Source organism: Podarcis liolepis (assembly GCF_965112155.1).
Source record: "Podarcis liolepis genome assembly, chromosome: 10".
NCBI lineage: Eukaryota > Metazoa > Chordata > Lepidosauria > Squamata > Lacertidae > Podarcis > Podarcis liolepis.
Genome location: NC_139562.1, coordinates 7423170 through 7450015, shown reverse-complemented (window position 1 = coordinate 7450015; position 26846 = coordinate 7423170). Strand labels below are relative to the sequence as shown.

General features: G+C 43.1%; 1 protein-coding gene across 2 annotated transcripts in view; it reads left to right on the top strand.

The window, feature by feature from the left end:
* Positions 1-3443: 3443 nt before the first annotated feature.
* EXOC4 (exocyst complex component 4) overlaps positions 3444-26846 on the top strand; it is a 369665-nt gene continuing 346262 nt past the window's right edge. The window contains exons 1-2 of one of the 2 annotated variants that reach the window (XM_083461060.1): positions 3444-3683; positions 23909-24098. In XM_083461060.1, the coding sequence (XP_083317186.1) occupies positions 3598-3683; positions 23909-24098 (276 nt within the window). In that variant the 5' untranslated portion in view covers positions 3444-3597. The remainder of the gene's footprint in view (positions 3684-23908; positions 24099-26846) is intronic. The other variant, XM_083461061.1, reaches the window with a different exon arrangement.

Here is a 26846-nt window from a genome sequence, read left to right as displayed (position 1 = left end):
ATCACCAGTATCTGCAGGTAGGGCTGAGAAAGACTTCCTGGCTGAAAACTAAGGAGAGGCGCTGTTAGCCAATGCAGGCAATATTGAACTGGATGGGCCAATTGTCTGAGTCAGTGTAAGATAGCTTCCTATGTAGGTCACTGTGGGAAACCAGGATGCAGGATTATATGGGCCTTTGCTGTGATGGAGCAGGGCCCTTGTGCTTCTTTTTGTTTATTTTTCATATCCTATCGTTCCTTCCCGAGGGGAGACCAAAGCAGCTAAAAACAAGGCAGAAAACAGCGTGAAACAGCAGAGTGAAAGTCAATAACAAAACGTCGTGTATATCAAGTAAAAACTAAATGCATGTCACACAGTCACAGATACAACTTATTAAGTCCAAAAATTAATAGGATCCAAGTCCCACTTCTGGCATTAAAGTCGCATACCCCGTACTTGTCTTCCTAAGGACAGTAGGAACCTTCTTCGCGGTGCAAATCTCTGCAAAGGCAGCAGCGACAGGTTGGCCTGAGCAGAAAAGAAAAAAGTTGCTCTTCCCTGTGATTCCTGAGCCAATCTAATCACCAGAGCTTAATTTCTAAAGAGAGAAATAATGAATCAAATGCTTGCTTGAAAAGGCACACCTTTTTTTGGTAACGCCTGCTCTCATTGGCTGAGGCTGAGTGGGCAGGCTGTAGTTATTCTATAGGGATGGGAAGGCACTCTGTACGTGCTTATAGCTACACCTATATTTTTGCTTTATTAGAATATGTGCCCCGGGACTACTGAAAAGAGGGGTGAAATTAAGCAGCAACAGAGTCTGCTGCAGACAGAGCTCTCTGCCCACCCACCCCCCTTAAAAAAGCTGCATTAGCAACAGCATTTTTTCCAAAGGTTTCTGTAGCATATTTGGCTTGTAATGTCTGCAGCCAATTGACGAAGACGCGATTGAACGATCAAGGAGATGTTCATAACCCAGGGCTATGCGCTTATTGCTTTTTCCCGTGGAAAATAAAAGTCAATATAGGTTTTATTACATCCTCTCCAGTCCCTCTTCTCCTCACTCAGTTGAGAAGGGGGTAAAAATCACACTGACAGTCGTGTTGTTCACCCTTGTGCTGCTATTGATTATTTTCTGTTTATCTTCTTGGATTCATGGTCTGTTACCTGCAGCTTATCTGATCTATTGCTTGCTTGGATGCTGCAAGGCCCAAATAGCCTGCGAGGAGGAAGGCATTGCGATGGATGCTTCCTTTCCATCAAATAGCAGCTAAAGAAGTCACATACTGGCTTCCCCTGGGCAGACCCATCCCTGAAATGGGAGCGCAATTTGCCGCTTCCCTGCTTGCTCAGAGCAAACAGCAAATGGCCGCTAGGTGAAGAAAAAGTGCCTGTATTATTATAGCACTGATAAACAGTATGGTGTAGTGGTTAGAGCAGTGGTTCTCAAACTTGTTTGGGCTCATGCCCATTATTCATAATAGTGGTTTGCATGACCTATTAAGATAACAACACAATAAAATTCAAAATAGTAAGAATCAATTGCACGTTTATTTAAAATCCAATTAAAACCCTTTATTTTAATTAATTCAGCAAAACTGATGAACTTCATCCAGTGTTGCCAGCTTTTCAAAGTCTGAAAGTCTTTATAATGCAGACACCCCCCTGCTGCCCCTTTGCCTCTTAGCATCCCCCTAGGCAATCCCATTAACCATTGGGGAACCACTCAGAGTGTCAGGCTTGGACCAGGAAAACCCGGGTTCAAATCTCTACTCAGCCATGGAACTCACAGGGTGAGTTGGAGCCAGTCATTTTCTCATAGCCAAGCCTGCCTTAGAAAGGCTTATCTTGCAAGCCTGCGGGCAGGGACTGTCTTGTTTTAATTGATTTTATGTAAGCCACTCTGGGAGCCCTTTTGGCTGAAGAGCCCTGAACAAATGCTCCAAATAAATAAATAGAAATATTAAAAAAAAAACTGTTGTGAGAATCCCTTGTGCTTTCCTGAGCCCCTTTGAGGAAGAGCGAGGTGGAAAAATACAATAAATAAATGATCCCTGGTGGATTTCGCAATCACTTGTAAAATCTGAAGAACTACACCTCTGTTTCTGCATCCCTGATGGATTTTGCAAGACTAGTCTCTAATGCATAAAGAGTAATAATATGGATAGAAAATCCAGGGGATCAATATGGCTCAGTCAGATGCTGTAGTGCAGGGACAGGAAACCTCAGCCCTGGGGCCTAAATGCGGCCCTCCAGGTCTCTCTGTCTGGCCCTTGGGACTTTCCTCGGACCACATCCCCTCTCCCCAGGTTACACTTCTTCCCAGACCAGTTTTGCATCCTCCTTGAGTGCTTTTGCCTGCCTGGAATGTGGATTTGAACTCTGATAATGCTTCTTACTAGCCTGAATGGAGGATAATTAGGGGCGTGTGAATGTGTGTATATACTGCCCAAAGCTATGTTCCATGTTCGTTGCTTTGGCCCGATTTGCCTCCATCAATCCTTTGATACTCGCTGCTTCCCTAGTTCAAGGGTGCAAAAGCCGATGGTGTAAAAACTGATGGAGTTTGGCAACATCTGGACCAAGGCTACCCTCCGCCCCACCTCTCAAGATGAACTTGGTGCTGTACATTGAAACTAGTCAGTCACATTTGAAAGATTTCTTTACGTACAACCATTTGAACAATAATCTTGTCTTATTTTCTATTCATCAAAATTTATATGCTACTTATTCAAGTGGTAATTAAAAAAGCCTCTTAGTACTGTATTCAATAAAATATATAGTTTTAATTCTATTAATGTTTATTTGTTTTTGGTTTTTAATCATTGTCCCCACCCACTTCTGTTTTTAGCTGTTCCTATTTTATCTGTAAGCCGCCTTGAGTCCTTGCTGTGAGTCCCTGTCAGGGAAGCAGGTGGAGTGTGTATGTGTATATATATTTGTATATATGTATGTGTGTGTGTGTGTGTGTGTGTGTGTATAAGTATCTACTACTCCTACTACAAATAATAACAACTGATAAAACAGAATTAAAAATGGTAGATGTAATAACATAATCAAACTGTAAACTAAATCAGTAGTTTAAAAACAAACATTCCTAATAAAATCACGTTTGTGTAGGCTTGCCTAAACAAAATAGTTTTTTAGCAAGCATCAGGAAAGGTACAATGAAGGCAGCTGCCTAAAATTAATAAAAATGTAATATTATTAATAATGTTAATTGTGTGTTGCCTTTTTCTTGTTACGACTACGAGCGGTTTCTTCTTTTCCATCTTACCGCAAGGTGTTTTGTGAATTTATCATCATACTAAATAAAAAATCAGCAAATATGAAAAGCAAGAACCCAAAATTGCTATTCCGCTTCTCTCGCTGCGACCGCCTCCATCCTTGGTCCATTTGCCTCCCTCGCCTCTCCCACCTGTCAGCCTCCACCTGAGAAGCCGCTGGCAACTACAAGCCCCAGAGTGCAACGCGCGAAGACGCGCAGCGCCCGGCGTCCTCCCCGCCTCTCCCCGGCCGCTATAGGGCGATTGGCGGCTAGGCTGCGTGCGGATTGGCTGGAAGGCGGAGCGCGGGGGGCGTGGGCGGGCTCGACCCTTGTCGGAGGCTGAGCCCAAGATGGCGGCGTCTGAGGCGACTGGCCGGTACAGGAGCAGCATGAGCAAAAGCAAGGACCCTTCCGGCCTGCTCATCTCCGTCATCAGGTAGCGGGGCCGGCCCCTCTCCCCAGGGCCTGAAGGGAGGTCGGGCAGTGGGGAGCCGCCCCGTCCCACCCCCTCACCTTCGCGGCTGCACCTGAAAGGCCCTCAAAGGGGCCTGCGCGTGAGGGAGAGATGCTCTGTGAGGGGTGTGGGGTGTGAGAGAGTCGGTGGCGGAGGCAGGAGAGCCAGCTGGGCCCTGGCAACGGCATTTGTGGGTGCCCGGCCCCTTCATGGTTGGATGTCGTGGGTGCTCGGGCACCCCAGGGAGTTGGCACCTATGGGGGTCGGAGAGTGTGTGCCTCTGAGAGGAAGGAGTGTGTCTGAGAGAGACAGTGAGATTGTGCATCTGAAGAAGTGTGCATGCACACGAAAGCTCATACCTAGAACTAACTTAGTTGGTCTTTAAGGTGCTACTGGAAGGAATTTTTTTATTTTGACTATGGCAGACCAACACGGCTACCTATCTGTAAGTGAGATTGTGAGGAATTAATGCCTGTATGTGTGATAGTGTGTGTGTTTGTGGGAGAATTGCCTGTGTGTCAGAGATTGTGTCTCAGAGGGAGTGTGTTTTTGTGTGTGTGTGTGTGAAGAGCAGTCATAGGCAAACTTGGCCCTCCAGATGTTTTGGGACTACAACTCCCATCATCCCTAGCTAACAGGACCAGTGGTCAGGGATGATGGGAATTGTAGTCTCAAAACATCTGGAGGGCCAGGTTTGCCTATCCTATGCCTGGTCAAGAGAGTTTGGGAGAGAGAGAAGGAATGTGTGTGTGGGGGGGGAGAGATTGTGAGAACGAGGAGGGGAGAGGTGTGTGTGTGAGAGAGAGGGAGAGTGTGTGTGTGCAAGAGAATGTAGGTCTGTGAGGAACTGTCTGTGATGGAGAGTGTCAGTCCCAGAGACACAATGATCCCTGGAATCCCTTGCATTATTGGAGTTCTCCCCCTTTAACTCTGCTCTAGAGCATAGCTGTCAACTTTTCCCTTTTCTTGCCAGGAATCCTATTTGGAATAAGGGAATTTCCCTTAAAAAAAGGGAAACGTTGACCGCTATGCTCTAGAGAGATACCTGGGTCTGGCTTCTGTCACCGAAACCTGGTTTGATGAGTATATTTGTGTTACCTTCTCCCAAATGTGACAACCTGGTTGTTGGTGGTGGTGGTTGTTGTTGTTACATACAGTGGAATCTTGGTTGTCGAATGTAATCTGTTCTGGAAGACCGTTCGACTTCCAAAAAGTTCAACAACCGAGGCGCAATTGCCATTGAAAAAATGGAGAAACGCACCTCAGAAGCCATTCGACTTCCAAAGCACATTCGAAAACAGAAGCATTCACTTCCGAGTTGTCTGTGTTTGAAAGCTCAAATGTTCGACTTCCGTTTGACAACCGAGGTTTCACTGTATTTATTTATAACCCACCTTTTCCCCTGACAGGGACTCAAGGCGACTTTCAGATAAAAATAACTGCTTAAAACCTGAGGAAACAATAATTAAAAAGAATTAAACATGGCCCGAATTTAAACTTATTTATCTATGTAAAACCCATTAAAACAATACAGATAATTACAATAGAAACTGCACCACACCAACTCCTTCATTAAAAGTAGTCAGTTTTCAAAATTCCATAGAAACAAGATCTTCTTAACCTGCCAGTGGAACGATAACAAGGAAAGAGCCAGTGTGGCTTCTATAGGGAGGGAGTTCCAACATGTGGCAGCAGACATTGAGAAGGCCCTTCACTGTGCAGTGACAGGTGGGGTGGGAAGCTGCCTAATACAGAATCAGGCCATTGGTTCATTGGTCCATCTTGCTCAATATTGTCTGCACTGTCTGGCAGCAGCTCCTCATTCTTTCAGGCAGAAGACATTCCCAGGCCTACCTGGAGACGCCACTGGGGATTGAACTGGGATCCTCCCACATGTAATCTCACTGTATACAACTTGTACAAGTGACAATAAAGTATTTCAGTGTAAGGGCACTGAGCTACCGTCCCTTCTCCAAGTAAAACAACTAAACAAATATAAGTCATGTTTGATATGATGTGATTTAACATGGGTTTTAGGAACATAGGCCCTGTGCTGAGACCAGCAGTTCATCTTGTTTACACTGTTTGGCAGTGGCTCTCTAGGCTTTCAGACGGAGTCTTACCTGGCCCTACCTGGAGATGCCAAGGATTGAACCTAAGAAATTCTGGGCCCTTATCCAGCATTGGTCCAGAAGTTGCTTGACTACAATCCCCCTTTGTTCCTGACCATTTGTCTTGCTAGCTAGGGTTGGTGGGAATTGGTGGGAGATGTTCCTACCATTGATCAGGTACCCTGCCCAACAGTTGGCCACTTGAGCAGCTCTACCTAGGTTTTTTTGGAGGGGGGGGGGGTCTCAAAAAAAGGGTGGTGAAGTTCTCCACTCTGTTCTAGCAGTATTTCCGCTTGAATTGGTGGAAGTGAAGCCTTATAGCCACAGGAAAGTGTAATATTAATGCCTAAACTAGGAGTTCATTTCAGAGGGGTTGGACTTCCTGCATTGCAGGGGGTTGGACTAGATGACCCTTGGGGTTACCTTCCAACTCTATAGTTCTATGAGTCCATGAAGAATAAGGCAGTATTCATGATCCTCTTCCCTCCAGTTTATCTTTACAACAACCCTGTGGTCTGAAAGAGAGAGCAACTGTCCCAAGGTCACCCAGTAAGCTTCATAACTGACTGCATATTTGAACTTGGGTGTCTCCAGGCTTGTCTAATACTCTGTCCAGGTGCAGCAGGGCACATGTTGACTCTTCTGTGCTGGATCAAGGGGAAATGATGTTAGATGCAACTGCATCAAAACACTCCAATTGTACAAATAAGTACCTGGAAAAGTAGAGGGTTGTGTTAGCACCCCTCCTTGGCTGAGACTGTTTGTGTAGAAGTGAGTGTTCCGAATCAAAATCAGAGTGGCTTTACAGCTGCAGAGGTAAAAGAAAAAATTTAAAGGACCGGCTAGAAAGGGCCTCAGCTTCTTTTAATTTGAGAGACTCCAATGCTGTGGAGAATGTGAAGTAGTAACAAGAACGCCATTGAGTAGGCTGAGATTATATTGAGAGGGGGTATTAGTTAGTGATGTAGAAAGGCAGAGGTAAGACTTGCATTCATGCATTTTAGAAATGAAATGAGTCTTCTCACATCTTCTGGTCATATCTGTATATGGGTCTGTGGGGCTTTCTTTCATCTATTTCTTTAGGTCCAGATTCAACTAAATAGGTGTGCTAGCTGCAGCCAGTCCAACAAGTACCACAAACGTAACTGGCCATTTTCCGCTTTTCTCTTCCTGTGCACTCCTCCTACAAATTGACTCAGGGGAGGGGGTGAGGAGAACCCCCAGGACAGAGTGTAGGAGAAGAAGAGAAGATTTCATTCCATCTGGCAAGCAGAAATGCTTGCACTGTTGAATCCCACCCTCAATTACATTTATGAATCACTATGAAATATCCTGAAGCAATTTAATAAAACCATCAACAATAAAAACATATATAAAACAATTTCATATATATAAAAACAATTTCATATCCAATACAGTTATTGATGGGATAAAATGGTCCTCTTTGAGGGAAGCTGATATTAGTTGATTTAATCTGTGCTGCCTACGTCTTGTGAGTAGGTTGGCTAGAGCCAGTGTGGTGTAGTGGTTAAGAGCGGTAGTCATGTAATCTGGGAAACCAGGTTCGTGTCTCCACTCCTCCACATGCAGCTGCTGGGTGACCTTGGGCCAGTCACACTTCTGTGAAGTCTCTCAGCCCCACTCACCTCACAGAGTGTTTGTTGTGGGGGAGGAAGGGAAAGGAGAATGTTAGCCGCTTTGAGACTCCTGAAGGGGAGTGAAAGGCGGGATATCAAATCCAAACTCTTCTTCTTCTCTTCATTGTTGCTTTCTGAAATGAGCCTTTCCTCAATTTCGTTTTTTGGTAGTGTTCCAATTTGTTGACTCTGCCCACTTTTGGAGTATTGTAACTTTCCATCTGGGTGGACGCGGGTGGTGCTGTGGTGTAAACCACTGAGCCTAGGGCTTGCCGATCGGAAGGTCGGTGGTTCGAATCCCTGCGACTGGGTGAGCTCCCGTTGCTCGGTCCCAGCTCCTGCCAACCTAGCAGTTCAAAAGCACGTCAAAGTGCAAGTAGATAAATAGGTACCAGTCTGGCGGGAAGATGAACGGCATTTCTGTGCGCTCCTCTGGTTCGCCAGAAGCTGCTTAGTCACGCTGGCCACACGACCCGGAAAAATTGTCTGTGGACAAACGTCGGCTCCCTCGACCAGTAAAGCAAGATGAGCGCCGCAACCCCAGAGTCGTTTGCGGCTGGACTTAACTGTCAGGGGTTCTTTACCTTTACCTTTTAAACTTTCCATCTGCACCGTGTTGCTGTTTTGTTCACATTCCTTTCTAAAATACGGGTAGATGGTATGGCACTTATGATCACACACTTGGTTGGTATAAACTCATGTGTCAGCCTATATTTATGCAGAATCCCTTATTTATGAATGTGAATGGATTGGTGTAACATCTTTCATTTTTTTTGCACTTGTGAAGTTTCACTCCGTTTAATTTTGGAATGCAGTAAAGTGGGAACCTTAAACTGATGTGGATTGGGTCCCCCTCCCCCACAACGCCTCCAAAATCATATCCCAGAGAGTTAAAAGGGTCTTGCACTCTCAGGAGCTTTTTTATAGGGTAGGTGTGGATCTGGAAAAGCAGGACAGAAAAGGAAGCTCCATTGTGTGCACTTGGAAGTCTGTTGTGTAAACGGAGCTGCAGAGTTGGATATATTCCTGTGCCTCTCCAAGATGATCTCACCTGAACTACCTTTAATCAGTGAGGCCATACAATTATTATTTTTATTTTTATTATTATCTTATCAAGTGATACAAATAACTTTGCCGTTCATCATTTGATATTATTATTTAAGTTGTATTTAACCATATGTGTTTTAAAGAAGGACTGCATGAGGGCCAGAGCTCACATTTATTTATTACTTTTACACAAGCCCTTTTTTCCAAGGAGACCAGAGTGCTGCTTGCAGTTACCTTGTTTTATTCTTACAGTAATGGTCAGATGGTGATTTGTGAACTGCATAAATGGATAAATTACCTTGCATTTTTGCCTTCCCCTTTCCATATATTGAATGTGGGGTTGAGAGACCTAATCTAAGGTTGTTCATTTCTGTAGCTTAGGTTGAAAATGTAAGTTAGAAGATTATACAACAGAGCTGTTAATGAAAACTGATCTCATGAGTTCTGACATTTAGGATACAAAAGAAATCGATTGAAATAGTTCTTGTGTGGGCACTGGAAGCTTGCTCCTGCCGTGTTTGCTATCAAGGCATTGCGGTGCTGAGGTACAATATGAGGTTTTGAAAGTAAAACTGACTGGAAATGAAAGGTGACCTATTAATTTTATTGTCCAAGCTGACTGCAAAAAGTAAATGGCACATAGGAAATTAAAGTGGATGCTCTTTTAGCAGGAGCTTGGGTTTTAAAAAAGAAAAGAAAGACTGTTCTGAATAGGCGCCATTTTTTCCTTCCTATTATGAAATTCTGAAAAAAGGGTGTTTTCAATCATGATTGGATTTCTGGTGGAGTTGAATGAATTTATTTGCCGCTGAGGGCCTCAGTGAAATCGAACATACTCTGGAGGCTTGAGGATGACATATCTTTTGCTAAAATTTACTGCAAATTGGATTCCTAGATGTGGCTAGATTGCTGATGAGGCAACCAGCCAAGCAACATACAACACCTCTGGTCTAAAACATCTGCACTGGCTGCCCATATGCTACTGCATCAGGATCAAGCTTCATATGTTGATATACACAGTCTTGAACAACTTGGGTCCAGGGTACCTTATGTCCCCTGAGCCCTTATATCCCACCTTGATCGTAGAGATCATCCGGAGGAGCGCTATTAGTTGTCATCAGTGTTATAGAGGCTTGACTGGTCTCAACTAGAAGGTAGGCATTTGGTGTGGAACACTGTTCCAGCAGAGATTCAGCACATATCCTCACTTTTGACTTTCAGGCGTCTCTTGACCTTTTTATGCCGGCAGGCCTTTGCAGTTGTTTAATATTTAATTTATTGATTAATCAGTCACTTTAATTAGTATTTGCATTATTTTTAATGGTGTTTTTATTGTTACACTCCACCCTAGTATTTTATGATATGGTGGTATAGAAATAGCTAGTAGCTAAACGAATGAATGGATGATGCCACTGCTTCTTCAAATAGGCCCATTACCTTTGACTTTATTGCCTAGCATTTAATTCAGGAAAACAACTAATGACTTTTTTTGGAAACCATAATGGGATATTTTCCACGGCTGAGACTTTTAAGTCAGAAGTGTCTTCTGCTTTTTGGTCCAAGGGCTACATGCATCCATCTCCAGCCCCCCTGGGACCTCATTCCAATCCATAATCTTTTGTGCACACAGGCACTCACAGCAGCACTTCACCTCCCACAGCTGACCTGTACTGATCAGCTGGGAAGGGGGTTATTGCCCCACTCCACTAATTAAATAATCAACTTGATCTGTATCCCTACTGGGGTGCTGGGCTGGCAGAGAGGTGTTCATATTATTTATTTATTGCTGCTACTACCAAAATTGGTGAGATCTGAGCAGGACAGAAAAAAATGCTTGGGGGGATCAGCTCAGCTCCCAAGACTAATGTTTAACCTCCCCTGCTTTAAATTATTTCAGATAGTGCAGGCCCTTTTTTAGTGGACAGAACTTCTGAATAAACAGAGATTCTTACAGATGTGCCACTTGTCAAGTCCCAAGGAGGATATAGTCCTGCTACTCTTAAAAAGATAGCAAATGTGACAGAAGTAAGGGGGAGAAAGAAAGTCAGATCACTTTAACAATAAGAATAATCCATCAAAAAGATAAATAATCCATCAATCCTAATGTAAACATATATTTTACCGTAACCTCTCCATAAGTCCAAATAGGAAATTGACAATTATAATATGCATTCAAATAAAATCAGGTAAGATCTTCAGACTATTGAGGAATGGATAGTGAGTGTTTGTCTTTCCAACCTTGAAGTATATATAGAAATCTTTGCAGCAATAAAAACTTGCAGGATCCATTTTTGTTGTCCATCTGTTAGTCCCCTCATCACAAGAATCCACAAATATCGAAGTTAATATGGACAATGATTTCTGACCAAACGAGCAACACCAGAGGACATACCCACCTCATAAGCCTCTTCATGTCACTCTTAGTGGATGCTATACTATTTAAACATCTTGCCATCCTAATTGCATTGAGATGGTTTAACACTCTGGTAAGCAAGAAAGGCTCAGGAAAGAGCTGTGTCTCTTCTCACCCAGAGTCAGCTTTGGATAAGAACTGAAACAGGTGTCCCCCATCACCCCATCTTTCTGCAGAGAAGAAAGATTCTTTCTCTTTGCCCAGTCCTTCCGCAGGCACAGAGGGTTTGATGGGAAGGCTGCCTGAGGCTGCCGTGGGTCTAGTGCCTTTATTTTGCCTAGCTGTCTAGATCCCTCTTTCTGTGTCACTTGCAAAACTAATGTATGGAGAAATAGAAAATCATAGACCTCTTGTCTTTAAAGTGTTGCCATGAATTTGGGGAAAAAAATGCATCTTTTGCTTTGCAATGTTTATGGACTGCTTTCATTTTCTAGTTTATCTCCTCAGTTGTAATGTGCTAGTGAATAATCCACTGACCATTTTTTAGGTATTTGTTAAAGTATCAACATTTCTTCAGAGTTTTTTAATGCACCAATTTACGGTGAAATAAAATTGTGCTGGGTATAGATTTAAAGGCATGGTTGACAACTACCTAATGGATGTAAAAATTCTAAAGGCTGTAATTGTAGCTGCTGTCTAAAAACCTCTTGGTGGACTGAGTGTTTGAGATGCAACTTGATCTGTATTTGTATCTTTAAAATGTAGTGTACTGGGTGGAGAAATCCAGCCAACTGGTGAAGGACAAACTGGACAATATTGTCTTCTAGAGGGATATGTTTATGTGCTTCTATTGATTTCTTTCTCTCCCCTCCTCCTCCTCCTAACCTTTTGTTTTGCCCTACTTGGTTGGAACGGCTTTTGTATTCTGAAACAAGCTATCTGGCATTTAGCAAATGCTATGTCTTGGTGAGAGCTTGTCAGAATTTTTTTAATTGGTGAATGTATCTGCCTTTATTTATTGTTAGGATTTTTGTTATCTAGTTCAGGCTGCAGTCCTATGCACACTTACTTGGAAGTAACCCTCACTGAACACAATGGGACTTCTGAGTAAACTTGCATAACGCTGGACTTGTAAGGATTGCTTTAAAAATGACAATCCCACCAACCTTCTATCTTAAAGGCCTTCTTTAATTGGGAAAACAAAGTTTGGTTGTTACGTAATGAGACTGTTTTTGTCATTGGGACACACTCTGAATGTTAGGAAGGATTATCTGGTTTCAATAAAGTTCGAATTTCAGAAAGGAAATAGGGAAATAGTATAGAAAGGTATCCACTAATACGGAAATGCACACTTAACTTGAGAGCAAATCCTGTTGAACTAATCTGGACTTACTATTAAGTAATGAGTGAGTTTATATATATTTGTAAATACTGAAGGAGAAGGTAGTCATAGCTTACATATACTGATGGATGTTCTTATAGGATCGTGAAAGTAGTAGAGGCCCAGTTCACTAGGCTAAACCATGGCTGAGCATGAATGAATGAGTATGCAGGGATGCACAGGAAAAATTGCAGCTTCTTCGTTCCTCCTTCATTTCTGCTGCCACCACACTACCCCACGATAAGCCATAGTTTGGCTTACTGTTGCATCTGAGTATGTCTTGCTCTAGAAAAAACATGAGCCATAACCCAGGCTTGTTCTTGGCTTACCAGTTACCACTTGAGGTTAGTTTGTGGGAGATAAACCATGCATCCAGGTTGGGACCTAACACAAGCTACATACACTATGACTTACCGTATTTTTCGCCCTATAGGACGCACCGGCCCATAGGACGCACCTATTTTTTTTGGGGGGGAAATCAAGGGAAAAATTTTTATTTCCCCCCAGGTTTGCGCAGCCATCCCCAAGCTAGAAGAGGGAGACGGAGCACTTCGTCTCCCTCTTCTGCCTTCAGGGACAGCCTCCCAAGCCTCTGTGGGGAGCGCTGCCATCCCGCTATTCCCCGACCTGATCTGGAGGTTGTGGGGCTGGCGGGGGGAGAAGCAGGCTTGCTTCTCCCACCCCCAGCCTCCAGTTCAGGTGGGGGAATAGCGGGATGGTGGCGCTTCGCCATCCCCCTATCCCCCGAGCTTGTGGGGCTGGCGGGGGGAGAAGCAAGCATGCTTCTCCCCCCGCCAGCCTCCAGATCAGGTCAGGGAATAGCGGGATGGCGGCGCTCCGCCATCACCCTATCCCGCGAGCTTGTGGGGCTGGCGGGGGGGGGGGAGAAGCAGGCTTGCTTCTCGCCCCGCCAGCCTCCAGATCAGGTCGGGGAATAGGGGGATGGTGGCGCTCCCCCACCCCCCTATCCCCCGAGCTTGTGGGGCTGGCGGGGGGGAGAAGCAGGCTTGCTTCTCCCACCCCCAGCCTCCAGTTCAGGTCGGGGAATAGCGGGGTGGCGGCGCTTCGCCATCCCCCTATCCCCCGAGCTTGTGGGGCTGGCAGGGGGGAGAAGCAGGCTTGCTTCTCCCACCCCCAGCCTCCAGATCAGGTCGGGGAATAGCGGGGTGGCGGCGCTGCGCCTCCCCGCTGTCCCCAGCTTTTGGGTGCAGGCTGCTGCCCGCAAGCCTTGCGAGCCCGTGGGACATCCCGCCGAGCTTGCAAGACTTGGGATAGCTTCCTGAAGCCTGGAGAGCGAGAGGGGTCGGTGCGCACGGACCCCTCTCGCTCTCCAGGCTTCAGCGAAAGCCTGCATTCGCACCATAGGACACACCCAGATTTCCCCTTCATTTTTGGAGGGGAAAAAGTGCGTCCTATAGGGCGAAAAATACGGTAGCTCTTGGTGGTGGCAGCAGGAGCAGAAGAATAAGGCAGCCATGTCCCTCCCCGCCCCCCGTGAGTGCTTACATGTTCATACTTAGTGTTGATTTGGTCTAGCATAATGTCTGAAACGGCCCAGTGATTTCAAACTACCAGGAACATTTGCTAAGAGGTACCAGCAAGGCAGTTGAATTAAATGTGTTTCGATAAGGCACAAGCTCTCATCTAGAACAAGATCATCATCCCTCTGCAATTCAGGAATCTTTTGCCCAATGTGGGGCTTGAACCCTGAAACCTGAGATTAAGAGTACCATGCTGCTCCAAAAGCACATTGTTAACTCACTCTTTGGCTTGCCTGTTTGTGGTTGGTGCCATTAGTGAGAGCGCGTCTCATGTTATGAGCAGCTTCGGGTTACAAACGGACCTCTGGAACGGATTAAGTTCATAACCGGAGGTACCACTGTAATACAATTCAAGTGTTCTGTGTACCTCATCTTAATTCGGACAACAGTCATGTCTTATCATTCTAATATTGATGGGGTAAGGATAGGTTGGAAGCTGAGGCTGAAGGAAGCAAGGTTTTCCTGAAGTACCTTGTTGAGGCTGTGGTTAAGCTGGGTTTGCTTTCCTCAGAGCAGCAAACAAGCATAGTTAGTGTCTTATAATAGAACTAAAAATTCAAGTCCATCTCTACTGGCTTGTCCCATTGAGCCTGATGCCTGAGAGCTTCCTAGTTTGGCAGTGTGATAGCAGTTGACAACACATTCTCCTTTCTGAGAATTAGAGCTATATCACAAATTCCACTGAGGGAAGGATTTTAGTTGTGTCTGGGCACTTGTCAGTTCTTGCTGTTGATATCCCTCGTTCCCACAGTCCATCTCTATTAACAGGTACAAACTGATATACCTTCCAGCAAATGGCTGGTTCCCCAGGTGCATATTTTATCTCCCATATATTTTAATCTGTAGCCTTTTCAGCTCGCCTTTTTTGTTCCACATGCCCTGCTTTCTAAATAGGTATGCTCAGTGAAATTGAAGAAATAATGAGATAATGTGTTATGCATTTTAGGTTAAATCACTAAATATCCCTATTTCATTTATCTTGAGTATATTTTAGCTTATCCCCCCCCCCGCCAATTTGTGTAATTGCTTCAATGGGATTTCAGAATGTATTATCAGATATCTATTTTGAGGTTAAGTACTGCCAGAAGCTGTAGATAATTTCATATGGGAGTTGTCCTTAAAAATAACTTTTCAATTATAACATTCAAATAAGATTTCTTACATTCTGAAAGCAGTGAACACACACACCTCTGGACACTTACTAGAATATACTCCATGTCCAAACTTGGGCTTTACATAATGTTTATTTATTATTATTTATTTGAGAATGCTTAAATTACCAGAGTTTCTGTCTAAGCAGTGTACATAAAAATTAAAAAGCATGCAGTGGAAAAATGTAGCGGTGCTACATTTTTTGGATGCAGACCAGTGGCTGTTGTCAGTGATGACTGGTGATCAAATACACTTTTATTGTTTAGGGTTGACAGAGTGAAATGCAGCCCTGCTCCCTAGACATATATAAGCTGAGATAAAGATTTTGGAAGGCTTGTTGAAAGAGGAATGTCGTTTTCAGAGGCCAAAGACAATAGAGAAGGAACATAGTTTTCCTAGTTTTCCTTTCTATAGTATTCAACTCATTTCACACATTCTCATCCAGCACATCTTTAGCATAGTGAATGTGCTATGGTATGTGAACTCCATATGTATGTTTTAATAAATTACTTTTTTATAGATAAGCTAATTCCTGTCAAAAGGTGGTTCTTCATCCTTTTAAAATGAACGGCTAGATGGACTTTTCCAAGAGAGGCCACCACAGAAAGAATCCTGTTCTGCTTCCTCTTAGATTTTACAGCGTGAATAAATGTTGCCTGAAGTAGACCTTTTTTAGATGATCCCAACAAGCTTGTATGTGAAGTAATCCTTTGTTGTTGTTTAGTCGTTTAGTCGTGTCCGACTCTTCGTGACCCCATAGACCAGAGCCCACCAGGCACTCCTGAAGTGATCCTTAGGACTACCTGATTAGGCAAAAGCTCTATCTAGTCCACTGTTCTTTAGCGAACAGTTTTATCAGGTTTCCAGTTTTTTTGTGCATGGCCAGAGATCCCTGTCAGCCCTAGTATCTGAACTATGTAATGCTATAAATGCTCAGAATTACGTAACAAGACAAAGAAAAATAAGCCCATTCAGATAATATTGAAACATTTGTTTTCATGTGAAGTTGTTCAGATCTCTGTGCTTCCAATGCAAAAGAAGCAACCCTGTCCATGATGGATCTTTCTGTTCTAGCAAAAAATTGATTTTATGCAGATTAAACCATGAGCCAGAGTTAAGGTAGTGGAGGAAAGAATTTAGCTGTAACTGCTTTGTGAATGGGACAGTCTTGGATAATGAGGAATATCGTTTATGGAATCAGAGACATAGGTACAGTGCCTCTAGCCAAAAACATTTTCTCTAAGGGCCATCTAACATGGCCAAAGGCATTTGCTGAAATCTTAGGTGTGTCTTTCTGGCAGAATAGTAAGGTTGGAAAAATACACATTCATGTTTAAAGTTGAACATTAAACCATGGAGCAGATTTAACTCAATAAAACAATGATATAGCTTGTAGAATAAATATATCTTAGCTGATGTTTAAAATTGAACTTTAATGAAACTCTATGGTAAAATATGTGAAATCAAGTTAACATAAAGCCTAAGGAGTCATATTCCTCCTCAGTTTTCCCATTTAGATGTGGAATGGAAAGGAAAAAATATGGCACACAAGGACAGATGATATTACATGTGTGGCACATGTAGTCAGTCTGAGGATGCTTCTTTTATGTTCTTTGTGTGGTATCTTTCTCCACATGTAATTGTTGTGATGACAATCTTATGGCAGAAGTTCACTTCCAGTATGTGTTTTTTAGAGTAGCAGGTTGTCAGGGCTGGCGAATTATCAAATTGTTTTCTGATTGATTGCCTAATATTGCAGACTGGTGCAGTAATTATCTGTTGTTCCTCTGTATCATGCAGTAGAGTGGAGTCTGTAGATTTGTCTTGTGAGGTCTTAATTCAGTGTTGCTTCTTTCCACGGCTATGAATTGGGGTTGTCAACTGATCAAATGTTTTAGTTGATTAAGTGTTGTGCTTTAACTCATTAATCAAAGTAAATATTGTATTACCTCAATGAAAGTGATATTTCTGAGGACATGCAATGAAGACAGCAGTTGCTTTCAAGTAAATAAAACTGACAAATTGTTTATTCCCAGGAAAATGATTTCAGATGTCTGAATCAATTCTGAGATGTATAAAAATGGTTCAGGGCAGCACTAAACCACCCTTAAAAAACACAACCCAGCCACCTTGTTTCTTGGAATCTAGATAAGCAATCCAGTCCTCCTTCTGTTGCATCACAGTACTCTTGCAGTGGGCAGAGCTGCTTCCATGGATTCAGGCCCAGCTCAATTTAAAGTTAATTGTGAGTGCTGGTTTAGCTAGGCAGTCTTTTTGCGAGCTTTGTTCAAGAACTGATCTAACCAGACAGTGCTAGATCTACAGATTTTGCCATGGGACAATGGTCTGCGCTTCTGTCCCCACTCTCCCTAATTATGAACTCCAGTCAGGGAATATGATGGTTATAGTCAGTTTTCAGTAGCTGAAGTTCGCGATAAGGGCTGCTGTCCCCAATTCAATAAATAAGATTAATTGTATTAAAGCTGGCTTTCCACCTATGCAGGATACACACACACATAGAATCATATAACTGTAGAGTTGGAAGGGACCCCAAGAGTCTTATAGTCCAACCCTCTGCAATGAAGGAATCATAGCTAAATGTTCCCTGACAGATGGCTACCACTCAAACATGCCATTCAAAACTAATAAAGGTGACCAAAAAGAAAATTATAGGCCAACCAAGAAAAATATCATGGTGGTTTTTTTAAGTGCTTCCTAATTCCTTTGGGAGTCTCTCCATATTCTTTCCTTCTCAGCTTCCTGAGTGTGGTGATGGTACCATTCCCTGCCAGCAGCCCTACTCCTTAGCCCAATGGGAGTGGCTGACTTACTCCCAAGTAAGCCTGAGGGTAGCAAGGCACCTCCTCCTACAGCAGAGGCCCACCCAAGGGCACCCTTCCCCATATACTTGATTGGGTCTGGCAGTCCATGGAGCCTGCCCAGGGAGAGGTGTGGACTGGTGGGGGCACCTCCACCAGTGCAACTGAGCATGCTTCGGAGTGCTCCTTTCTGCCCGATCTGCAGTACCTCCCTCCCTCTCTCCTTTTAGTGGCTACACCATTGAGGCAGGATGTGTGGGGCAGTGTGCTCCTATCTTTTCTTCCTAGGACCCCTCGTCTGCCCTGCCTGCCTTCCACAGGGCTGCGGGAAGGGGGCTTCCAAGGACAAAAGGGTCCCTCGGAGGCTCCCATGCTTGCTTCACTAGAAGAGCAGGGGAGGGAAATTTTACTGCCCCCTCTAAACTTCAACCTGGAGCACATGCCTCTTTTCGCCTCTGCTAGATCCAGACCTGTAATCAGCCCCTAGTAGTTTGAAATTTTTAGAGGAGTTAAAATCCTTAGAAGCCAATATTAGACTTTTTTTTTTAAAGTGCCAGTCACATAAAGTATCAAGCATTTTGCTTCTGCATAAATGGATAGGCACTCAACCACCTGAGCTGGTTTTTAGAAGGGAGTGATTGCTCTCTATGGAAATGCTGGTTCAGTGCATTTACCCACATTTGTTATTTTAGGTGAATCTTGTTGTCACTAGTATTTTCTGTCATGGCAAAAAGCAGGGATGGAGAGTGAGGAATCATTTTTGTCTTTTGCAACTCCCCTCTACTTGCATGAAGCACATAAGGCACATAATCTGGATCTCACCCATTCCTCCTTGATTTTACTTGGTAGCTGAAACCTAGAGACACCCTGTCCTGCCTTTTCAGCTTCTTGTCGGTTTTTTGGCCTTTAACGAATTAGCCCAAATTAAAAGTACACACTTTAATGCCTTTAAAAAACAAAACAAAAACCTCAACCTTCTATTTCTTTGTTGCTGCTCAGCCTGGATGAGTAGCCAAGTGGCAAATTGCATGGCTGTTTGCATGTTTTCTAACACTCCCATTAAAAGTAACTTTGTGTTTTTAAAACATTGCATCTTATTGCAGTTCTTGAGTTGGCAGGCTTGTCCTCCATTTATAAATGCATATATCCATTTTTCAAGAAAAGCTTTCATAGAAGAATACAATAAAATCACAACAGTGCAGCCAAAATAAACATTTAAAACATAGGGTTGTATCTAGCTAAATTCTGCTTGGAGTAGGCCCATTGAAATGAATAAACTCTAGTTAGTCATTCTTGTTAATTCCAATGGGTCTACTCTGACTAGCTTTGGATGCAACCCACATAGATTATCCAGTCTATGCAATGGCAAAACAAGAGGTGCTGTTGAGAATTCCTTCAAATAAATATTATCTTTAAAGATTAAGCATAATTAGTGCTTGCCTAAATAGAAAGGACTTAAATGCCTGCCTGAATGGAGCAAGGTCCTAGATTTAGATAATGTACTAGCAGGGCATTGTACATGACTTTACTTCATTATGTATATGCCAGAGGTAGTTTTGAAACTGAAGGGTGGCAAATAAATGTGTTTCTGAAATATATGTTCCAGTGCATACAGTTTCAAGATACTATCCTGCTTTCGCTGGCATTGCATAGTCAATGTTGTTTTGGCTTTGTGGCCAGATCTAGTCCGAGAGGGGCAGATTCAATATGAACACACAGTTAACCTCTCAGAGGAGCTGCTGGAGATAAGGCCTTTTGGAAAATGCAATGCTGGTTTTGAAAAAGTGACAATTGGTAGAACAATGGGGTTGCTAGTTATCATAAGGTAGATTTTTGAGTGATTTTTGAGTGTAGTAGATCTTCAAGATTTTTTACTTACTGTTGTTTAAGAATAGTAACCCCCCCTTTTTAAAAAAAAACAAAAGGCCTCCCCCTTTTTAAATTTAGTTGGCATCCCCTAGCATGGTCTTTCTGGGCCTGTGAGCAGGTTTGCAAACTGGAGAAGCTGTTGTGACATTGTGCATGCTCTGCACCCTTTCACACTCATTCCCTGCCCATGAGCAATTACCTAACTGGAGTGTGGGAGGGATGATTTTGAGGGGAATCACGGTTGCAAAGAAAGGGTTGGCCCTTACCATTACAGTTGCAACCCCTGAAATTACTGTTCTCCTCCACCTATGCTGCAGTTGGGCTTGAGAAAACAACAATAGATATATTTCAAGCCTAATTTCAGCAGAGTGGGTGGGTGGGAGACAGGACACTGCAGGTGTCAGGGAATGTGCCCCATGGGCCAGAGGGATCATGAAGGTTTGGAGGAAAAACCAAGAGTGGATTTTTGTGTGACAGGACTGTCAGGTTAGTTCTGATACTGAAAGCAAATTCCTGGACTTAATTCTAAGAGAATGGTGCCACCTCTGAACCACTTGCTGGTGAGGTTTATTTTGCGGCTTCTAGCAACCCCCCCCCCCATTTGATCCCACAAGCCTGAAGGCTGCCCACCCTTTATCTAGGTAATTAATGCAGTATAGCTTATTATTTTCGGAGGTGCGTGGTTGCCAGCAGATCAAGTTGAAATACACACCAGCTTTTTAATATTTATGTATTTATTATCCTGCCTTCTGTTTGCAGTAGTGTTTTCAGAAGTTTGAAAGCAGAAAAGTTTTTGGGTTTTTTTTTTGCTAGGGCAAACACTTCATTTCTCCTCCTCCCTACCTCCTTTGCAAACACTTTGTTGACTTTGCTCCGACAAACATTTTAATGGGACCACAGTGAGTGTTCAGATTCCCTTCATTTACTTTTCTGCAATCTCAGCAGGAATGTATGTAGAGTCCTGAGAATATTAAGTATCTCTTGCCTTGCTCTGAAGGAACATAATGTTTGGATCATAATGGCACACCTGGTGATTTTTTTTCGGAGGCTTTTTGCTAGGCTCTGACTGAAAAGAGCATGGTAACAGTCTGAATGTGAAGAAAAACTTTTGTAGTAATGATAATAATAATAATAATAATAATAATAATAATAATAATAATAATAATGGTTCCCAGCTAGATTGAGGGAGGATTTTTATTATTGAGGAGAAGGATAATTATTAATATGGAACAAAATATTGTGGACTAATAAAAATAGAGTCTTGTGAAAAAGGTTCATAATTTAATGGGAGCAGTGGTGGAAATGGGCCCTGGAAGATGCATGCCCCGCATAAGCCATTTCTTCCTCCCATGTAGTGCTTTTTACTGGGGGGGTGGGGGGCTTCCCTTCCTTACAGTCTAAAGGATTCTATAGAGAGAAGAACTGGGCTTGAGTCCCATTGCTCAAGCTGCACACTTCTCAGTTCAAGAAAAGAGGCTGCAACAATGCAGTTGTTACCTCTGCCTCATGGGTGGGCAAATTAAGGCCCGGGGCCCGGATCTGGTCCAATCACCTTCTAAATCTGGTCAAAATATGGTCTGAAGCTCAACATCAAAAAAACTAAGATCATGGCCACTGGTCCCATCACCTCCTGGCAAATAGAAGGGGAACAAATGGAGGCAGTGAAAGATTTTACTTTCTCGGGTTCCATGATCACTGCAGACGGTGACAGCAGTCATGAAACTAAAAGATGCCTGCTTCTTGGGAGAAAAGCAGTGACAAACCTTGACAGCATCTTAAAAAGCAGAGACATCACCTTGCCGACAAAGGTCCTTATAGTTAAAGCTATGGTTTTCCCAGTAGTGATGTATGGAAGTGAGAGCTAGACCATAAAGAAGGCTGATAACCAAGAATTGATGCTTTTGAATTATGGTCCTGGAGGAGACTCTTGAGCAGCCTTTCTCAACCTATGGGTCCCCAGATGTTGTTGGACTACAACTCCCATCATCCCCGAGCTCTGGCCTTGCTAGCTAGGGGTGATGGGTATTGTAGTTCAACAACATCTGGGGACCCACAGGTTGAGAAGGGCTTGCCCCATGGACTGTAAGAAGATCAAACCTATCCATTCTTAAGGAAATCAGCCCTGAGTGCTCACTGGAAGGACAGATCCTGAAGCTGAGGCGCCAATATTTTGGCCACCTCATGAGAAGAGAAGACTCCCTGGAAAAGACCCTGATGTTGGGAAAGATGGAGGGCGCAAGGAGAAGGGGACGACAGAGGACGAGATGGTTGGACAGTGTTCTCGAAGCTACCAGCATGAGTTTGACCAAACTGCGGGAGGCAGTGGAAGACAGGAGTGCCTGGCGTGCTCTGGTCCAGGGGGGTCATGAAGAGTCAGACTAAACAACAACATCAACAGTAGCTAAACATTATTGACACATGTTTCACAGCTTTTTTTACTTCCCATTTAAGTCTTGCTAAGACACAATAGATGATTATCCTGATGTGAGTGTCGTCCTTTCATTTGATCAGCATTTAGTGGCATGAGTTATGTAGTTATTTATATATATTTCTTATTTTCTTGGTATTTTTAATGTTCTAAGTTCTCTGATCAGTGCTTTCTTACGAATGTGACAGGTCCAAAGCCATCACTTTGGAAAAGAGGCTTGTGCACTTGAGTATTTCTGATTTGGGACTTATTATTAAGAAGGTCTTGCATTCTGCTCCCACTGTTCTTTCCAGTGTCTGTACTGAAAGCTTTTGGGCACATTTGAGAAATAATTTCCTTCCTGTTTTCTCAACCATATAATTATTATAGGCCCATTTCCATTTATTCTTCTGCAGGTACTGTTACTTCCAGAAAAAGAGAGGACTTATTATTTGACTGTAATTCATTCTCACTTTCTCCTGTGCTTCTTCACTGTGTCGGAGGTGAAATCTACACACATATAAAAAAACGTGAAAATGCTTTTTTAAAAAAACATTTTGAAAAATACATTGAATTTGCCGTAGCTCACTTTTGCCATCTAGTGTCACATTTGTATATTGTACTTTACAACACGTTTAAAACGTTTTATTTGCAGCTGTATAGCTGAGTCCCTAGTCTTAGGTGGGCATAGTTTCAGTTGTTTCAACAAGTTCAGAATTGAAAGGCAAATTGTACAAGAGTGGAGAGCTATGTTGACCTTCAGTGATTTTCCCTTCAAACCACTTGACCTATTGCTCAAAACTATCTGAGCAGACCTTGAAAAGGAAATAGACAAACACTTTTGCTTCCACGCATGGGCTATTGGCAAGTCAGAAAGGTGAGAGCCAGGACTGTTCTGACATTCTATTAAAAATAGTGGGAGAAAATTCTAGCTGTTTGGAATAGCTGAGACCTGCTGCCACTGCTAGTTCCAAAAGTTCAGGATCATACTGAATTTTGGGGAGGGGAAAAATCATTATAGAGGTTTTGAAATAACGAGATTCAATTTGAAAAAAAACAACAACCAGTACAAGATTCACTTAGGCACTTTGTATGTTGTTACATACAGTCAGTACCATGTAGGCAGCAAAAGCCTTCTGTTGTCTAGTCTTGTGACAAAATAAATATGCTGCCTATGTTCATTTTTTTCTACTCAGAAACTATATTTGTTTTGAAAGTTCGTGCCTAATAATTAAGCTGATAGGGACAGTCTTTAATGGTTTGAAATTAACCCGTATGGTAGCAATGAGATTGCTAGGGAGGAGCAGGCATGTGTGGACTCTTAGCATTTGCAATATATTTCCACATGACAAGAGAACGTCTGTATCTGGAAAGGCCCCTAAAATTGTCTGATCAGCCCCACTTGCTCCAGAGTGAAAATCTTTCTGCATGCTTGAATATAGGGTACAGATTCAGGCTTTCTTTTGTTCTCCTCTTTGTTTCCCCAGGATCTGATTATCTGTTGTACAATATGAACTCTTTGCTGGATATTGAGCCTTCCATTTCACATAATAGGGCTAATAAAACCCTGAAATCATGAGACGGAGTAGGATAAGAATGAATACATAAATTATAATAAGATGCACACAGGTGATGATGGTGGGAGGTCTTTTCAGATCCGATGAGTGTGACCTCATTAGTCCTTTCTTACAATAGCTAATGAGGATTTTAAAGGACCTCTGGCTTATACAGTGTGATGCTAGTGACAGGTTGTCTGCGTGCAGTTATGTGATCTGAAAATAATATTCAGTGAATTATAAGGAACAATAAAGTAGTGGCACCTTTCCAGGATGGAGGCCTTCTGTGTTGTGAAGCCATTTCTTCAATTGCTTTTTTTTCTTCTTCTTTTAGGACTCTGTCCACCAGTGATGATGTTGAGGACAGGGAAAATGAGAAGGGTCGCCTGGAAGAAGCATACGAGAAGTGTGATCATGATTTGGATGAGCTGATTGTTCAGCACTACACTGAACTTACTACTGCCATCCGCACCTACCAGAGCATCACGGAGCGCATCACCAACTCGCGCAACAAGATCAAGCAGGTGAAGGGCTGTGCAGTGCAAAAGAGAAAATGCTTCATTTCTGCCAATATGCATTTGGTTTTTCCCACACAAGCCTGGATTTAATTTACTTACTTATTTACCTGCTGTTCTGTTTTTACAAGTAACCAGAGCACTACACAAATCATGAAGCACTCCATTAATCATAGTGAAATCAACACAAATCCCTATTCAGTTCAGGGGTGAGTCCCAATGCTTTGGTCTGCTTGCTTAAATAGGCTTGTAAAGCCCTAGAGGTTCACCCACCAGACTGACCAGGCCTACCTTTCCTGGGTCTGATATTATAAGTTGTCAGGTGCTGGAAAGTTTAAACCATGGGTAAACAGAAGAAGAAATGAGGGCATGCTTGTAAATGTACTCCTGATTCTTCCTGTACATCCCTGGCTTGCGTTTTTATATTGTAAACAGCCCTGTGATCTTCAAATGAAAGATGGTATATAAATTTAATTTACAGCAGCAACAGCACATTTCCTTTTCAGCCATGGCTTGAACTCATAAGAAACTGCATCTGCAAAGGAAGAATAGCAAGCACACTTAAAAGTAGTCTCCCAATTCTTTTGGTAATGTCATGGTGAATCAGGTGATTGACATGTAGGCAGCTTCTTTTGGTAATGTCATGGTGAATCAGGTGATTGACATGTAGGCAGCCCACTTGTCAAGGGAGCCAACAGGAAGAAGCTCAGGATCTGGCCTGCTAGACGGATTCTGTTATCCAGCACTGCAATAAAGCATCAGGAGCTGCTGAACATTGCTTCATGTGGCAAACTGCTCCTTATCTAGGACTACCTGTGCCCAGGCTGGACATCGGCTGTTCCTGGGTGGAAAGGAGTATAAGACTGGTTATTGTCTCAGTGGTGCTTTGCTTGAGTGATAAGATCTTGTGTTTTGATCTTGCTCTTTGTTCCTCATCCCTTGCCTGTTCTGCTGGTTCTGCTCTCTGTTCTTGATCCTGACTCTTGGCTTTTGTGGGTGTGGGTTGGTGGTGGAGGGGAAGCCAGGGAGCAGGAATTTCTTCCACCCACACAAGGAACGTTTTGTTGCAGTGTGAAATTTTACACTCAGAAAACCAACCTAAACACAAAACTCAGCTCTAGAGTCAGTAGCAGGTCCAGTCCTTGAATAAAAACCCCAACATCAGCCTTCAGAGAGCAGAAAAGGCTTCTTGAACTTTTTAATATTATTATTTGGCAACAGAAACTAGTTAGGGCTGACTTTCCTTGGGAGAGAATTCCACAATTCCTCCTCACCATTGCAAATATTATTTGTGCGCAGAGCACAAATAATACTTCCTCTTTTCTTTCTAGCTGCTTGAAATACTTTGATGGTGTCTGAAGAAATTTTAGCTTGGTTATTGTTTCCTAATTCATTTGAATTTAAAGGTTAAGAATTACAGTGGTGCCTCGCAAGACGAAAAGAATCCGTTCTGTGATTCTCTTCGTCTAGCGGTTTTTTCGTCTTGCGAAGCAAGCCCATTGACGGATTAGCGGATTAGCGCTATTAGCGGCTTTTAGCGCTATTAGCGGCTTTTAGCGCTATTAGCGCTATTAGTGGCTTTTAGCGGCTTATCTGCTGATTGGATCAGCTGATAAGCAGCTTAGCGGCTTAGAAAAAAGGGGGGGTGGAAGGGAAAAAAAACCAGCAGGAACTCGCAAGACATAGTCGTCTTGCGAAGCAAGCCCATAGGAAATTCATTTTGCGAAGCATCTCCAAAACGGAAAACTCTTTCGTCTAGCGAGTTTTCCGTCTTGCGAGGCATTCGTCTTGCGGGGCACCACTGTATACTGAAAACATCAACATGGAACCGATCTACATATCACAGACATGTGTAAAAACCGGCAGTGTTTTCTATAGACCAGTGAGCGGTGCTTACGTTGGCTTAAGAGTTGTCAGGTGGACTGTGACTACTCAGTAGTGTGGGAAAGAGTCCGCACATATGTTGGAAGTTGCCCATTTCATTGTTACCTTTTGTGTCCTGGGTTGATTCATAAGAGGGAGGGAACCATACCTTGGTGTGCGAGAACATGTCTTGCATCTTTAAACTTTTGGTTTTATTGCCTAACATTAATTTTAAAGGAGCACAGTTAGCATTGCTTGAGAAAGATCTCTCATTGAGATCATTGTCCAGTAGCACCTTAGAGACCAACTAAATTTGTTCTTGGTATAAGCTTTCATGTGCATGCACACTTCTTCAGATACACTTCAGATACACTTGTGTGAGTGTGTGTTTAAGTTAAAAAAGGTAAAGGACGCCTGGATGGTTAAGTCCAGTCAAAGGCGACTATGGGATTGTGGCGCTCATCTCACTTTCAGGCCGAGGGAGCCAGCGTTTGTCCAAAGACAGCTTTCTGGGTCATGTGGCCAGCATGAATAAACTGCTTCTAGCACAATGGAACACCGTGACAGAAACCAGAGCGCACAGACACGCTGTTTATCTTCCCACCGCAGTGGGAAGTTGATATGCATGTTTGCCCAAATAGTTCAGGAGGCCTGACTTTTCAGCTCAGGCACATTATCATCCAGCTCTTTAACAACGTGGTGGTGGCTTCTAGAATTGTAGAATTACTTCTTCAGCCTCAATAGGGCTTGGGAATAAAAATGTGACAGAACCTTGCTAAATAGTGATGGCAATATTTCTTCAGTCCTTCCTGGAAGCTTAGGGTGTCTGCATTTACATATATTTGCATCGGTTTCTGTGAACAAGGAATAGGATTGTGAGATTCTGCATTTGCT